The sequence below is a fragment of the Harpia harpyja genome, chromosome 13, assembly GCF_026419915.1.
Source record: "Harpia harpyja isolate bHarHar1 chromosome 13, bHarHar1 primary haplotype, whole genome shotgun sequence".
Taxonomy (NCBI): Eukaryota; Metazoa; Chordata; class Aves; order Accipitriformes; family Accipitridae; genus Harpia; species Harpia harpyja.
In genome coordinates, this window is record NC_068952.1 from 41,041,385 (window position 1) to 41,058,302 (window position 16,918).

Here is a 16,918-nt window from a genome sequence, read left to right on the forward strand (position 1 = left end):
GGGGCTCGGTTGGCAGCCCCCATGCTTGCAAACCACATGCAGCCCCGCACAAACCCATGGGTTCACTCCACAACAAGGGGGGACCAAATTTGAGGCCACACCTCAGCGTCTCCTTGAGCAGCCAAAAACCATTAACTGCCCCATTTGACGCACAGAATACAGCTGTTACTGGAGGGGACCCGGCCAGCAAGTGCCACACAGCATTGGGAAAATGCAACAAATAGCCTTGGAATAGGGTCATGCAACAAGAAAGCACTGCAAATCTGGCCACAGCCCCACAAAAAACCTCTGCTACAGTCTCCACGTCCCCCTCCGGCACCGGGAAGGACTGGGAGAAGCCCACGCAGAGCCCGGCGCAGCCCTTACCGGCAAAGGTGATCCGTCCGGCACGTGTTGCGCAGGTCCAGGCAGTTGGGCTTCTCCTTGTCCTCGTAAGAGCAGGAGGGGACGATGGTTTGCCGCCGGCGCTCGGCGCAAGCCTGGTCCTTGCAGGAGCAGAAGAGTAGGCGGTAGGTGTACTCGCTGGGGACACGGTCGAAGAACTGGCGCAGAGCTTTGTGGCATTTCCTCCGGCTGCAGTGCTCGGTGGCCGAGATCTCCTTGCTGCAGGTGGAGATGTAGCCCGAGCGCAGGCGCTTGCAGTTGTCGTTCAGGTTGCAGGCTTTGGCCGCGTCGAGGCAGTGGTTGCTTTTGGAGTTGGTGGCGGGGTCCATTCCTGCCCGGAGAGCAAAAGGGAGAAGGGGTGAGCATAGTACCGAGGGATGGGGAGATGCTACGGGGAAGGGGGGGCTGGCATTGGTGTGACCCCTGGTATCTCTGGCACAGCTTGTCCCTGCCCGGCTGGCCGTGGGGAGAGGGCTGGATGCACCGCTGCGGTTCCCCCCTCTTCATCCCCATCCCCTCTGCATGATTTGGAGGTCCTCCTCCAGCACAGAAAAGGTTAATGCGCACCGATTGCGTCAGGGGCGACCTGGTCAGTCTTCAGTGCATAATTCATGCCATGAACTTCCAATTTTTTTTTTCTTGTCAATTATTCAAAGAATAATTACTAATTATTCAGCCTTCTCCAAAGCAGAATAATCTGCTGAGCTGCACGGGGCCCCCCCTGGTCCCCGTATCTTCTCCTGGGGCTCCCCAAAACAGGGTCACCCCCAGCCAACCCCCCCCAGGGCTGAGCACTGCCCAGGGAGGGACGATGAGGACAAAGCTGCCACCGGAGCTGGGCACCGGCCGGATCCCGCATCCGCCCTGGGAATCCCAGCCGTCAGCAAATAAATGGGGAGAGGATGGATGAAGCCAAACCACCGTGCAGGAACAAATGCTGAATTTTCTTTTTTTTTTTTTTTTTTCCTTTTTGTCAAAATGATGGATCGCCCTCGGCAGCCCAGGTGCTATTTTAAAAGCCACCTGACTGCACCAGCCATCTCGTCCCTAATTTCCTCCCCTCCGCAGCCCAGCCAAGTCTGTGGATTCCTCCATTGTCTCCCGGCTTCCGCTGGCAAAGACGAACGACAGCATCGAGGAGGGTTTCCTAACAGACTTATTTGGAGGGCCCTGCTAATCAGCAAATGGCAAGCAGCTGCCCGGGCCAGCATGGCCCCCCCCTGCCTCCCCCAGCTGCCCATGGGGCCACCTTGCAGGCGAGCAGCATTTTGGGGTGTCGTTTGCAGCACGGGACTCGACTTTGTCTCATTTTCCCAGTCTTATCCAAGAGTGGGAGCCTCCGAGCCCGGAACCACCAGCACGGCACTGTCTATGTTAAGGGGTCCCAATTAAAAGGCAAAGCTGGAAGCCCCCCCGCCGGTGCCATCCCATGCAAATCCAACCCACGTCCCGCTGCCCTTGGGGGACGTTTGCAGCTGCCGGGGGCTCAGTGCCACCAGTCCCGACCCGTGCTGTGACAACCGTGGGGTGCCCATGACCCCCTTCACCCAGGGCCAGCACCCCCCGGCTGGGCTGCGATGCCATGAGACCTCGGAGCCGGGGAAGGTAAAGCTGTTCGGAGAGAGCCCTCAAAATTCCAAACGTGTTATTCCAGTGACAAACACCCCCCGTGGAGATCTACTGGGGATGGGGGAGCTCGGTAGGACATGCGTAAAGTGAATAGTTCTTATGAGATATGATTTATAAGCAGATCTGCCTTGAAAAATAGTGCAAGAGGCAAGCAGGTCGCCTGAGCTAAGAGAGACATTTGAGCTGACGGATGGTCGGAGCATGAACCGGCGCTGCGCTGAGGGGTGAATCCTCCTCCCTGCTCCTCCTGCAAATGGGCCGAAAGCTTTGTTAGGAATAAAGCCATGAAAGGAGGGAAAGGAGGTGAAGACAAGTCCTTTGAGGCTTCACACCTTCCCTGTAGAGCCAAGCCCCAAGGACAGGATGGGGCAGGGATTGCCATTTTGCAGCTGGATCCCTCCAGCTGAGGGCTGAGGATGAACACAGCTCATGACACTGATGTCAGAGGAGCAGAAGGGGAAAAAGACGCTTGCAGAGGATGGAGGACACATGGCTCTCTCTTCTCCTTGCCCAGACCAGCTCTGGAATTTGAGGAGGATGCACCGAGCATGCACGCAAGCGTGCTGGCGGCCGCCCCGGCTCCAAGCCCTGCGAGCGGTTAACAGCCAGCGCGGCAGCTCTCCGGCACAAGCGTGGGATCTGTGCAAAGTGCTGGCTTATTGTCTAATCCTCCGGAGCATCGCTCCTGCCCTGCCTGAGACCTGCAGGGACCTGGATGCATTTTAATAGAGCCGATGCTTGAAAGTGCAGGGTTTCTGGGGAACTCATTAATAAAGTACAAGCATGAAAATTTCATGAGGTGAGAAGGAAACAGGGGCCAAGGAGCCGGGGAGGGGACCGCACTGGGAGACCTCGTGCCACCAGCCGTCCCCTCAGCAGGTTCTGCCTGGCCTCTTGGTGCAGGATTGGGGCAGGGGCAGAGGAGGAGGAGGAGGAGGAGGGCGATGGGGAAGACAGCGCTGCTGCAAGCCCACTCCATGCCGCACAGCGTGGGCTGTGTCCACCCACCTCGTGGGTGCTGCTGCCCCGGGGTTGGTGCCTACATGGGCAGAAACGCACCGTGGGGCTGGTTTCCTAACGGGAGCCCTCTTCCTTCTTCCCTGCAGGCTGTGGGTTCTGCAGGGCTGGCTCCGGCACCCCTTGGCACTGCCCAGCATCCTCACCGCCGGCCCGGGATGCTCTGCTCCATGGCGAAGGCCAGGAGCAAAAAACCCCGTGCGTGGGGAGGTCCCAGCAGGCTGCCCGTCGAGGGCGCGAGCAATGAGAGCACAGCAGCGTGCATCGCCGCCCTCCTCGCTTACACAGCCCCTTCTTTCTAGAAGGATAAGGTAATCCTTCCGCTATCCCCACAGGCAATTAGCAGCGCTCTGCCTCAGCCTTGTTATCGAGAAACAACACTAACAGCTCATTTGCTTCAATCGCTCGGGCTCCAGGTCGGGGCTGGGGGTCCCGGGGGGCAGCCGCTCGCCGCTCCCACCACTCCAGCCCCGCGCGAGGGCGACGGAGAAGGGATGGAAGCATTGAGGCCACCCCCGATGGCCACAGCACATTCTGGAGCATAACAGCAGCCAATTCCCCCTCCTTTTCCCAGCCCCAAAATTGCCAGACAGGCTTCCTTCTCCTCTCGCTTTGCTTTTATGAATAAATCAACCCATGAGCATTTAATCCCCCACTCCAGACACTTTGCTTTTCATACTTTCCAGCAGCTAAAATATTTCCTTGACGCTAATGTAATCCAAAAAGGCGTACGGGAGACGGGAGGGGGTGGCATCGTCATCCCGAACTGGTGCTAAGCTCCCCAGAGGGAGCCTGGCAAATTCGCTTCGGGAGCTAAAACCCAACGGGTGACGGCAGCGAGGGGATGCGGCGTCACAGCCCTCCTCCGAGGTGTCCCCAGGTGAGACGGGGGGCTGCGGGCAGGGCTGTACAGCCCGTGGGGGGGGACATGGCATCGCTGCGGGGTCCCCGAGGTGCCACCACCCTCTGTCCATGCGTACCCCATGAGGTCTGGGGACACAGGGACCCCCAAAACCCCAGGGCGGTGGGCGGCTTTGGGGGAAGGGGTTAAGAGGAGAAAGAGCAAGCAGAAGCCAAGGCATTGCTGACCTAATTTGAAAAGGGGGGGGGGGGAGGTGGCAGCACAGAGGGTTGTCATGGAAATAGATAGTGAAAAAGTTCCTGAGGATGGTGGCGGAATTTGGGTTCCCGAAAGGAGGACGTGGAGCAGAGGGATGCTCCGAGGGGCTCGGCATCCTTCTCCCAGCAGCATCCCATAGCTCGGCTCGAGGCCGGCTGCCCCAGGGAGGGACAGCAAACAGGGTCCCCCCCCTCAGCTTCTCCACATATGGGGCAACCTGCCAGTCCCAAATCTTCCAGAAGACAAAACGCTTTAGATCGAGCAATGGATGGTCTGGTCCCCCCTGGAGCCCGGGCTGTGCCTCCTCCTCCTCCCCTGTCTAATGCTGTGACACATCAGCAAGACAAACGAGGGGATTACGGGCTCTCCAGCCCACCTCAGCTATTTGATATAAGCCCACCATTGGAGGCAGGTGAGTTCAAAAGGTAAAAACCTAAATCACAGCCTGGGGGGAAATAGGAAGCCCAAGGAGGAGGCTGCTGCTGCCTGTGGCTCTGCCGTCACTGCCGGGCAGGGGCTCAAAGCAAGCCCCCACATCGGCCGGGGCTCACCCGCTCCCAGCAATATCTGATCCCACCAGGAAGGTCTGAAATAGAGAGGATCTATCCCAAAGTGCATCAAACCCTGGCAGCACTCGGGTACCAGCTCCTACATCGCTCCCCTCCATCAGGCTTCAGCATCCCAGTCGGCTGGGGGGGGGCCATGTGTTGCACCCAACTGATGCTCAAGGCATCAGATCTGGGGCGGTGGGAGAAGAGACAGGCAGGAGAGTGGCCATAGGAGCTGCAGGAGCAAAGAACCAAACCATGGGGGAAGGAGTTGTAGGTTTTCCTTGCCAGGGAACTCGGTAGCAGGTCTACGTTCACAGGCAAGAGAAGATAAAACAGCGGAAGCATGTTGCTTTTATTACCTGAGAAAATTGAAGCAAGTCTGAATATATCAGAGAGACGAGAGGTGACCGGCTCGTAGGGGGAAGCTTCATAAAATTCTTCTCCTAGAGTGGGAGGGAAGAAAGAAAAGGGGGATAAAAAGCAAATTAAAAATCACAGCGAATAACCTCAGGCTATGGCCGGGCATGGGCAACCCGCAGCGTGGCAATTGCAATTTGGGGAGAGAAAACCAAAAAGCATTTAAATCACTGCCCTGCAATGACAGAAAAAGCCCATTTTGGACCAGCTCAGCTTAATTCTTGCTGGCTGAGAGCTTGCAGCCGGGCGGGCAGGTCTGCGCCGCTGCCTGCAGCTGCCTGACGGCTGGGTCCTGCCGCAAGCTCAGCTCCTTGTGCAAGTCAGGTTTGGCAGCGGCTGTGTTCAAACTGACCTCAAGAGTTGAGGGAATTTGGATTTGAAAGGTCAATGTTTTGTGACTACATCCGCAGAGTCTGGGCCAGCTGCAAGCTGAAAGTTTTAGGGTCTATTCTCAACACTGGATTATTTTATTGTTGTTGCAAAAAAACCCATTTGCCTAAAAAAACACTGTGAAGATTGTTTTCCACTCCACTCTGCCTCTGATGCACTTTGGGAAAACTGAAATATTTCAGGGGGGGGAGAATACAGATCCGACTGGAGAGCCTCCTCATTTGAGCACCAGAGCATCCCCACCACTGATCCACCCACGCTGTGCTCCAGGGGCTCATCCATCCCAATCCGCACTTTCCGGAGGGAATCTGAGCACAGTCCGTCTGTCCCCAGGCTGGGAGCAAACCCCCGCTCTCCCATCTTTGATTTCAGTGCAAACCCACGTGCTTTTGCTGCCTGCCCTTCGTGTAACTCCAGAAAAGGCTGATTTCAGGAGAGCTGGCCACGGCTCTCAAGAGAGGAAATGCTCTCTTCAAACCCCAGCAGCCACAGGAAAAAAAAAAAAAAAAATATATATATATAAAAAAAAAAAATCAATGGCTGGACTTTGAAAGCCCCAGTCAGAGGCTGACCAGCAGCCCGGAGCATCGATCTCCGCTATGCCTGGCAGCCTTTTCGGCAGGATCCCTGCCCACACCGGGTGCCCTCGCCGTGGGTGAGCCTGGGCTGCCCCGGGGACGGATCCCGGCAGCCTGGACCGCTCCAGCCCACTTGTGCTCTACCGAGTTATTATTAGCCCAAGGCGGCAGCATTTATCCCATGTAATTAAGGAGCCACTTGAAACCCTGTGCTGGAAAACAAGCTCATTAAGAGGCGGAGAGCAATGCAGGAAGGCTTGCTCCAAGCCCAGCAGCTCCTCAGCGCCGTTCCTTGGGAATTTGGGAGAGCAGAGCCGGGTGGCTGGCCAGGGAGACCCCGGTGGGATGCCAAGTTGGGCCGACTCCAGCGGCTGTGGGTTTTCAGCCCATCACCCTGCGCCTGGCCTTGCCACCACCCTCAGGGTGACGCTGGGTGATGCTATATGGGTGCAAAGCCCCCGCCGGGGCCAAGGGCAGCTCCTGCTGCTGCTGCTCACCGCGGCGAAGGAAACACGCTCCGGGCAGCCTGCAAAGTCCTCCCGCTTCAGGCCATCCCCCTTCGCCTCGCCGGGTTTCCTAATGCTCTGATGACAAATAGCACCTTTATTAAAGTGCATTTAGGAAACACTGTAACCTCCCGGTATATTGCTTTGCCAATGCAATAAATAATTAAATACTAGCTGAATCCTGCTGCTTGCTAGGAAAATTACTGAGCATTAAAAGGGCAGTGGACTTTTCTTGAGCTCACTGAGATGCAATTAACCTCCAGGAATGAGGCTGGAGTAAAAGCAGTCCTCCTTAATGGCAGGGACGGGTTAGCTCCCGCAGCCAAGGGGCTGGGCGGGAGGCCACCAGGCACAGCATCTTTGCTAAAAGGCAGAAGATCAGGGTCTGCCTTGGGTTCCTCATTGCTTTTACACTCACTGGTTTATGCACGTTAAAGCTATGAGCTGCTGGATCTCCCCAAAGCTTCCACCTCTCCTTAAGACTTGGTATAATCACTTCTCTTCCTGCCTCCTCCTCCTCCTCCAGGTACAGGTCCTGGAGTACCCATCAAGCAGTAAAGCATCTTTCATTCATGTTTGCAAAGCTCTCTGAAATTACTGAATGAAGGCTGCTAATGAGGGGTAGAGAACAATTAAGCAGTAATTCCTGCTCTGGGCTGGTTTTCGGGCTCACTAGTCCCTGCACTGACCCAGATTTGTAGGCAATTTCACCCGGGGGGGCTGCATGCTCGGGTACAGCTCCCCACATCCTCGCCGCTGCCATCAAAGCCCTCCCAGTACCACCACCACCTCCTCTGGCTTCATTCCCAGCTCAGGAGGGAGATCAGAGACTTGCACCCACTGCCAGCGATGGGGGCTCCTCCGCCGGCTCCATCAAACAAACCCCTTTTAGCTCAAGCCGCTAAAGGAGGTGGCTTTCAGCTGGGGTAATGAAACAGCAGAGGAACGGGCATTTTTACAGGCCCAAATCATTGGTGGAAGCGGGGCCAAGCTGCCAACCCACTCGGTGTTGCGGGTGGCCGAGGGTCCGTCTGCTCGCAAGGTGCCCCCGGCCAGGCGGGCACGTGCCCTCGCGAGGACTGTGCCGAAACTCAAGGGCCCTGGTACAGGCGGTTTTGCACAAGCTGCAGCTGGATTTAAGAGCTTCCACGTGCAGAGCCAGTCGTAAGCCCATTTAAGGGATCTATACTGTTAAACTGATGCTGGCTCTGCTCCTCTCCAGTCTGGGGCCAGCCGAGCGCTGGCAGAGCTGCGCAGGGGTGGCAGGAGGGGGGAGAGCCCACGGGACAGCAAAGCAAACCCTACCAGCAACCAGCACCAGCCCCAGCTGAGCCCCTCACAGCCGGTTTCTTCCTCCAAGCCCAGTAAATTTGCACGCCTGCAGCCCTGGACCAGCAGCCCCAGCCCTGGTGATGCCCCTGCAGAAGGGCAAGGGGCAGTGGGTGAAGCCCGTACCTCCCCCTGCCTTCAGGCAGTAGATAATCCTGCCTTCAATGAACAAACCAGCCCCGGGCTAGCAAAATCCAATTTCAATTACCTGCACTGCTCCAGCCTCTGATTTACTCCTTCACCAGGCTGCAATTACGGCAGGTTCTGGTGCATCGCCTCTCCGCAAGGTGAGACCCCAGCGAGCCCTCCCTGCTGCTCCCCAGCCCACAAACCCCACCGGAGCAAGGGCTAACGGGGGGCTGGTGGGGGGCAAGGAGGCAGCAACAACCCCTGCACCCCAGGAGATCCCCACAGCTGGTATCGAGGTGCAAAGCCATGCACCAGCTTTGCTTCCCTCTGCACCCCACGGGCACATCTCCTTTGGGACAGGCAGGAGGGAGGGAGCCCAGCTGGAGAGGAGCCCTGCCCAGGCTTGCAGGTGCCCGGGCACCCGGGCACAACACCTCTGCCGTGATAGCGATTAGCTTTTGCTGCAAACGTGGCCCCCAGCCTGTTTCTCCCTTGCCCCGCGCCCACGTTGGGCAGACCAGCTCCCAGCTCGACCCCCATCAGCATCCTCTGAGAAAGGGGGCACCGTCTCCTCTGCCCGGGGTACCCGTGCAGCCCAGGGCACTGCTCAACCCATTTTTATTAGAGCAGCGAGATGCCCTCAGAGCTTCCCAACCTCAAGGTGGGTCAGGACCACCTCTTCCTCCAGCACCCTCCACCCCATCGCCACCCAACGGAGCCCTACCCCGTACCTTCGGTCAGCCCGAGGTGTATACTCCAGTAGATCTGAAGGCACTGAAGCTCCTTCTTCATCCCTCGCTTGCAGCGGCAGTCGTAGAGAGGGCTCTCCTGCAACACCTCCAGGGCCGCCTGGCATTCCTTGTTGGCCAGCATGGTGTTCCTGTCGCGGCCGGCCAGGCACTGCCGCAGCGTGCGGTACCGGGAGCTGCAGCTGGGCTCTGCCGCGCACAGCTCGTTGGCTCGCACGCAGTCCACCGGCACTCGCCAGCCATGGGGGTCCTGCCCCGGCGGGGACGGGGGGCCAGCCAGCGAGCGGAGGATCTCATCTGGGCGAGGGGCAGGGGAAGGAGAGAGGAGGGCAGAGAGAGGTGAGGGAGGGCGACCAGGCGGGGGGAACCCCTTGCATCCCCCCCCCGGGACCCCACACATCAGCCCATGCCCCAGCCACGGTCCTCGACTGGTCCCCGGCATTAGAGCCACCTTCGGGCTGCTCCAGAGAGGGACAACATCTTTCCATCATGCCTAAACCGAGCCTGGATGTGTCCCCAGCCATAACCCCACCAGGGCTTGTCAAACATGGCAAAATTCAGCCGGTGGCCTGAAAAAGCAAGCGGGATGTCACAGGGCACCCCGGCAGCGGTGACGTGCCCCAAGGCGTGAGACGGGGAAGGTGGAGGGTTAACCCAACGCCTTGGCTCCCGGAGCCACGTGATGCCACGGGACTCTGTTTCTTATTAAAACCAAACAGGCAAATAAACAAACACAGCATGTTTCCAGCCCCAGTGCTTGGGGACACGAACCTCCACGCATGACCTCTCAAGAATTAAGGGAAGCAGAAAGCCCATCCAAATTCTCTGCGCCCGTTGCTGTTTTTGGTTTTTATTTTGCGGCTCATCGTTTTCAGGCCCGCCACGGGATGTTCAGGGCATCTGACTCATGGGTTTTTGAGCGCTCAGGCTTGGCAGGGCTGCAGCTCGGCTGCAGATCAGTACAAACTCTTCCCCACCGGGGACAACACCCTGCGTGCCCCTGTGCTAGCCACCCCTCGGGGTGGCAACCGTCCAGCTTGCCTGGCTCCTGCCCATGCACAGCCACTGCCTGCTCCTTGGACCCTGCCTCGGCAAGCCCTTCCCTTCCCACCCGGCACTCCCTCAGCTCTCATGCTATTTCTACCATTTTCTCATTTTCTTTTGCTTTTTGAAATAGATTCTTGCCAAGTCAACCCCAGGCAAGGCCACTGGCCCATCCCATCATGGGTGGATGGGGAAGGAGGACAGGCTGTGCTGGCATGGCTGGTCCCCCGATGCCTGCACCAGCCGAGCGATGGGGACGGGGTGGGCAGGACCCCCCCTGCCACTCCTGACCCTCCCATCTGCCGCCTTGCAACCACGGGCAGGGGAAGCCCTCGAGCAGGCAAAGATGGGCACGACGGGACCTGGAAGGCATCTGTGGCTGCCCCGCAGGGTGATGGAGAGGGAGACCCCACTTCGTGCAATGCCTTCACCCATTGCTGCCCCTGCACCCTGGGGACCAGCCTCCCCTTTCCCCTTGCTGCCACACGCGAGGCACCCCATGGGGACAGCAAACCTCAGCCTCCAGCTCCCAGCCCCTTTCCAACCCGTGGCCGCTCATCTGGGTACGGCAGGGGGACAGTGACACCTACAGGCATGTGACAAGGGCCACCCGTGTCCCCACCCACCCACCCACCCACCAGGACACGCAGGCAGCTCCCACGCTTGGCTCAACCCCAGCAGCAGCTCGCTCCCCCCACGCAGGCAGCTACAGGCAGGCAGGGCTTGTCCCCTGCCACCACTCTGGGGTGGACACCCGTCCCCTGCCTCCTGCGTGCCACCGCAGCAAGCGGCCACGCACGCCTCTGCCCACCTCGCCGAGACGGGATGGGACACGGTCCTCGGACCGTGGGGAGTGGAGAGGGGATGCTCGGGGCTCGGACGGCTCTGCAGGAGGGATGGGGCAATGGCAGAGGTGAATGAGCAGGACGGGCTGCAGCCCCGGGTGGAAACACGTCCGCTGCCTGCGGTCAGGCCAAGGAACAGATCCTGTCCTCCTGGTCTTCAGCCGATGCCCCCGAACAAACACCGTTGGGTTCAGAGAGGTCTGGAATGTGTCCGGGTAAGGAGGAGCAGGTGCAGAGCCCTTACACCCACGTTAGATCCAATTTTGGGTGACAGATGCCCCGTGGGAAGGCCTTCCTTGGCCCTTCAGGATTATATTCCACATGGGAGGCAGGCAGGATCCATGAGCGGTGAAGGCACACTCCTGACACACAGCCTGGACTGCTGGAGGAGAAACGGGCATCCCCAAATGCTCCTCGGGGCAGAAATGCCAGCTCTTCGCCATGAGGTGGATGGTGCTTTGAGTAGAAAAGGGCCAGCTCTGCACCTTTACACGCCGGGAAACCCCAGCCCAAGGCACCCAGCGCAGCAGCTGGGACAACCTGCTCCTGCTGCAGCCGTCAGTTCCAGGGCAATCGGCTCCCAGGCATCGAGAGCCATCCCACAGCTCCACCATGTGCCATTCCTCCTCCGCCGCCCTCGCCCAGCTCAGCTGCAGATCCATCTGGTGCTCGCCCTGAGCCCTCTGCCCTGAGCAAGCCCAGGTCTCAGCTCCAATTCCGTCTTCTCCAGCCGATGCCATGAAGCCTCTTCCCAAAACGCCATCCAAAACCTCTCCTCCGGCCATGCTCCTGTCTCCCCGCTGGCTCCGTGGGCCTCCCAGGCAGGGACTGGAGGTGCTGGCAGGCAGGCAGGGAAGGGAGACAGCCTTGCCCTGATGCAAAAGGCGCTGGACCACATGGAGCATCCTTGCGAGGGGGCCCAGCACCCTCGGCAGCACACCCCTGTGCTCAGACGGGCACTCGGGAAACCCAACAGTAAATCCACCCACCGGGAAGCCGGCAGGGATGCGTGGCGGCGAGCTGGCCCCAGCCTCCCGGCTTTTGCCACCTTATTTCCATGGCCTTGCAGAGAACAGGGTGCTGCGTGCCCCCTCGGCGGCCCCGGGAGGGTGCCTGCAGCGTCCCGCACCGCATCCAAGCCGGGAGCACCAGCAGACCCCAGAACACGGCGCAAAGCCATACCACCGGAGGAAGAAAGGCAGAAGCAGCCCTTCCCTGCAGTTCGCAGCCCACACAGGACAGCTCAGTCCCCCCAAATCAAGCAACGCGCTCAGCCCTGGCTGCTAGGTCGATGTTTTTTCCTGGGACCCTCCTCTCCTTCCAGCTCACAGCACTGCCAAGGCAGGTAAAACTCCGCAGACTCCCGCAGAGGCGCAAGGTGGGGAGTTTGGATGGAGGGGCAGGCTGAGGGTTTTTTCTACCCAAAAGAAATTGCCTCACAGATACACACTCGCTGAACTCGTATCAATAAAACATCTGCAGAGAATTTAAACCTAATCTTCAGCAGTCTCTGGGGTGTCAGAGCACAGCAAGGATTTGCAAGCAGATGCACAAGCCTCCGACAGTCAGCCAGCAAACAACATGATGGCCCGCTTTCCTCTCGCTCCCGCAGCTTCCCCCAGCAGCATCAGGCTGCGCTGCCTCTTTTCTAGCTGTAATACATGTTTCCTTTTACTGGTCCTGCCAGAGACCTTTGGACACAGGCAGCTTAGAGGTAAATATTTATCCTCACAACTCGACTAAAAAAAAAAAATAAATTGCTCAAGAACATGCAGCCTCCCAGCCTGGCTGCTGTGGCAGCGATCGCTTTCTCCCAACCAAAGGACTTTTTTGGCTCATCAGAAAGAAGAGCCTAGATGTGAAGAGCTGGGCTTCCACTCTCCCGGGCTCCTCACGGCGAGGCCACGCCATGGGGGGGTGCTTTGGAAAACAGCAGGATGGGGTCCCCTGGTCACCCCATCCCCAACGCTCAATCTGGGGATACGGCTTCCCTGCAATCACTGCTCAGAGTGTTGCAGCTCCTCTGGCTGGGGGGGGGGGACAGCCTCCCTGTCCAGCCTCACCCACACACACACACCCCCAGGAAACCTTTGGGGCACCTTTGGGGCACTTGGGAAAGGGGGCAGAGGGTCGTGCTTTCATACAACCTCCCTGTGAGGGCTAATGGACCACTGTTCGGATGCCTTAGGTGGGGCATCCTGGAGGTCCCCGTCCTCCTGAATCTCGCTCGTGAGATGTCCAGCAGCGAGTCAGACACGCGTACAAACAGCCAGCAGCCAGCTGGCCCCCCAAGCCAGCGCTGGGGAGCCCTTCCTCCCCCCTGCCTGGATGTCTTCCCACTTGTGCCCCCCACCTTGCCCCCAGAGCATCCCTCCTTCCTCTCTCTCTGGCTCAGAAGGCAGGGTTCGTCCCCCACTGCCCCCGAAAATCCCCGGCACGCTCTGCCACTGGCAGGTCACGAGGAAGGACACCCCAAATTGGGGTTCAGCCCCCCCAGCACCACTCAGGCCTGTGTCCCACCCCACACACAAAGGCACTTGAGGCACCAGCTTCCCCCCACCGGCACAGCACCCCTTCCCCTCGCCAGCCGGGGACTGTGCTGGGGAGCAGGGGAGAGGAAGAGCCTGTCACCCCCGTCTCATCCAGGGAACAGAGCCCTCCTCGGGGATGCCGAGCACCCCGCGTGCGGTGGTCCCTCTGCCCTCACCCCCAGCCCCGCATCGCGGGATGCTCTGGAGGGAGGTTTGCTCTGCCAACCTTCAAGTCTCCCTCAGCATCTCCCCGTCCCTTCTCCCTGTCCTCGCAGGCAGGGTGACGCTCCTCCAGCCCAGGCGAGCTCAGCAGAGTTTTTCTGGGCGCTCGCTGCTGCGGCGTGCCAGGGATCACACACACTCAGGCACCCATGGAGATGCAGCGGGGTGTGGGTGCTGCCGTAACGGCATCTGGAGCACGACACGGCACACGACCGAGTCACCGTCCTGCGTGCGCCCAGCCTCGCAGGAGGAAAAAAATGGACCTTTCTCATGTGCTTCCTTTTCACCCCAGCCCCACCACAATCTCTGACTTGCTCCCCCAGCTTTTCGGCTGCACCTTCCCTGTCTCTGTAGGAGGCTGCCCTAGAAATGCTAAGCTTTCTTCCTGGCAGAGCCAGAGCTCCTAAATAACTCACACATGATCTAAAGCAACACGCACGAATTGCAACAAGAGGGGACAGCAATTCCCCACGCACACGCACATGCAATTAGCTCAACTTTCCGAACCGATTCTCCATGCCGAGTTCCGAGCAGGAACGGCGGGGAGGGCGAGGGGGGGGGACACAGGCAGCCGCGGCAGCAGCGGCTGGAGGGCGCTGGGAGACACCGGTGGTGGGGAGGAGAGGGGGGTTAGATATCCTCCGAAATGCAAAATCCACGTAGGGCTGACAAGGAGAGAGGGGGATCAAAGACGAACAGGGTTTTGGTGCCGCACGCTGATGGCTGATCCTGCCCGCTCCCTTGGATCGCGATCGCGGCCGTGCGGTGCCAGAGGCGGGGGCTGCCCCGATGGGGCGGTTGGGTTTGTGTCCTGTGTCGTGAGTGTGTGTGTCTGTGTCCCCTCCTCCTCGTTTGAAGTTTGATAGAGAATAGGAAAATAAAGTTGCCCTTAGTTAAAATCCTCGTCTCGCCTCGTCCCTCTCCTGATGCAGACCGAGACCCGAGCAGTGCCCGTCTCGGAGGAGCGCCGGTCCCTCTCCCCAGCCCCCGCAGCCCCTCACCCAGGGGAAGGACATGCCACCTCTGCCATCCTGCCCGGCCAGGCGACAGCAGCCCTCCCGGCCTGCGGGCATCCACTCACCTACGAAGAGGACGATGCAGAAGGCGTTTGCCAAGATCATGTTAGTAAATCCACGCGTTCCTCCACGTGTGTAAAAAAAAAAAAAAAAAAAATTATAAAAAAAAAAGAGGGGAATAAAAAACAAAAAATCAAATTAATTCCCAAGGCGGCCGGCTAGATCCCCAATCCGGGCGAGGACGGTGGGCTGTAAAAGAGAAACGGGGGGTGGGCTGGGGAAGGGGGGGGGGGTGGGATGCTCTCCCGCTCCGCCCGGCGCGGAGCCGGGTTTCCTCAGCCGCTGCGCCGGGCAGCGCGGTTCTCCTCCTCCCGCATCCCCGCCCGGGTTCCGCGGCTCCGGGGCTCCGCGCACGGCGGGCACCGCGCTCCGCCGGGCTCCCGGCGGTTTGTGCCGAGGCTTTGGCTGCCGGGGCCGGTGGTTGGGGGTGGGGGGGGGTGGGGGGGTGTAGGGGGGTGGGGGGGGGTGGGGGGGTTGGGAGAGGGGGGGGGTGGGCAGGGAGGGAGGCGCGGCGAGGGGCGGCTGCGCTCCGCCGAGCCCCGGTGGCGGAGAAGGGGCAGAGCCGGCGGTGCTGCCCGTCCCCTCCCCGCCTCTGTGTCCGTCCCCGTGCCCCCCCCCCCTTTCCGTGCCTCTCCGCCCCTCCGTCGGGCCCGGGAGCCGCGGAGGGCAGCGCAGCCGCGGACGCCCTTCTACCGCCCTTCTGCAGGGGCAGGGGACCGGGGGGGGGGGGGGGGGGGCCGGGGTCTGTGTGTGCAGACCCCCGGCTCCCCATCCATCCTTCCCTTCCTCCGTGGATGCACCTGAGCGCAACGGGGGGACCCCCGGGGAGCCCCGCTGCTGCAGAGCCAAAGGCGAGGACCCCCCCCCCCCCCCGCTTTTCCCACCACCACCCCTGACCGCCTGGGAGCACCCCCGGGCCCCCCAGTCTGCTCCAACCATGGGGATGGGAGAGGGGGGACCCGTCGGGTCGCAGGGACACGGGGACGTGGGTGTCTCGTCCCCGGATGGGTGAAATGCCACCAGCTGCGGGGGGGGGGCGGGGGGGGAGGCAGGGGAGCCCACCCAAAGGGGGACCTACCGGCTGCTCCGCGCTCCCCGCTGCCGGGGTGTGTGGGAGGAATTGCACACGCACATGTGCACACACACGCATCCAGCCGGGGGAATTATTCATTCACGTCCAAGGCTCCACAGACAGCCCTGCTTCCCAGGCAGCAGCACTTTGCTCAGCCCTTCCCAGCACCCAGCCCCTCTGCCCCCCCACCCCACCCCGGGGCTGGGAACAGGGGGGCACTGCTGCCCCGACCCCTCTACAGCTCCCTGGCCCTTGAGATCGGGCAGGGTCCTCACTGCAGAGGCATGGTGCAGTTCTCCCGGCCTCCTCCTTCTCCTCCTTCTCCTCCTCCTCCTCCTCCTCCTCCTCCCCCTCCCAGCCTCTCACCCCTCTCTCTGTCCCTGACTTGGGGTCAGGACCCTACAAGAGCCAACGATGGGGGGTCCTGGCCCGGAACCCATGAAGGTCATGAGCAGCACGGGTGAGGATGCTCCGCTTTGTTCACCTCAATGCAATAAAGGGCCTCAGGAGCAGGAGGGGAGCCGGGGGGAGCAGCCCCGTTTTGCTAAGCCCCGTAGGCAGCGTGTGCTCTGCACCGTGGGGTCGGGGGGGGCACGGCACTGAGCCTCCCCTTGTTCACATAGCCTTGTCTCTGGAGCAAGGGGCTTCGAGAAGCTGGCTGGCACATTGCCTTGGCAAACAGCACGTAGGATCACGCTGCTCTTTGAGTAAAGATTCAGACAGAAAGAAAAGGGGGGGGCGACGACAAACAACAGATCAGAGCAATAGGCGTTAGTGAGGCTTCCTATTTAACAACATCCTTCCCTGTCCTATTCTTTTCCTGCTCTTTGCTCTCCCTGGCTTGCCTTCTCTTTAAAAAAAAAAAAAACAACACATAGTCTCTGACTTAGCAGGATGTTACTGTGCTTTCACAGAGCCTAAATGGAGACAGCAGTGAAAAGTAGTGTCCTTAGCTGCCCGGCATGGCTTTAATTTTGTCGGGTCTTGGAATGGCTCGTTGCACTGGGTGTTACACTTGTCTTCCTGCAGTAAGATTACCCAAAAGTGCCAGTCCCGACACAAAGAAGCCGCCGTTCCTCTCTCCCCTTTGTGCCTGGGCTTATCCCCCGCCTGCGCCGGAGATGGGATCCCAGCAGCAAGAACAGCAGCAGCAGCTCCAGCCCATCGCTGGGCACCTCTGCCTCTTCTTCAGGAAGGCAAATACCTGCTTTAATACCTGCTTTAACACCTGCTTTAATTCCATCTCAGAGCCAAGCAGAGGGAAAGGATTTCCTCGGCCAGAAGAGGGATCTGCTCTCCTCTCTTCTCTCCGCTCTTCGGCCTCACCGC

General features: G+C 59.8%; 1 protein-coding gene across 1 annotated transcript in view; it reads right to left on the reverse strand.

The window, feature by feature from the left end:
- The window catches only part of GFRA2 (GDNF family receptor alpha 2), a 28,598-nt gene extending 13,676 nt beyond the window's left edge, over positions 1–14,922 (reverse strand). Inside the window, exons 1-4 of the mRNA XM_052806583.1 lie at positions 14,523–14,922; positions 8,782–9,096; positions 5,061–5,144; positions 367–715 (exon numbers count right to left, since the gene is read on the reverse strand). Of these exons, the coding sequence (XP_052662543.1) occupies positions 367–715; positions 5,061–5,144; positions 8,782–9,096; positions 14,523–14,562 (788 nt within the window). The 5' untranslated portion in view covers positions 14,563–14,922. The remainder of the gene's footprint in view (positions 1–366; positions 716–5,060; positions 5,145–8,781; positions 9,097–14,522) is intronic.
- Between the last annotated feature and the right edge of the window lie 1,996 nt (positions 14,923–16,918).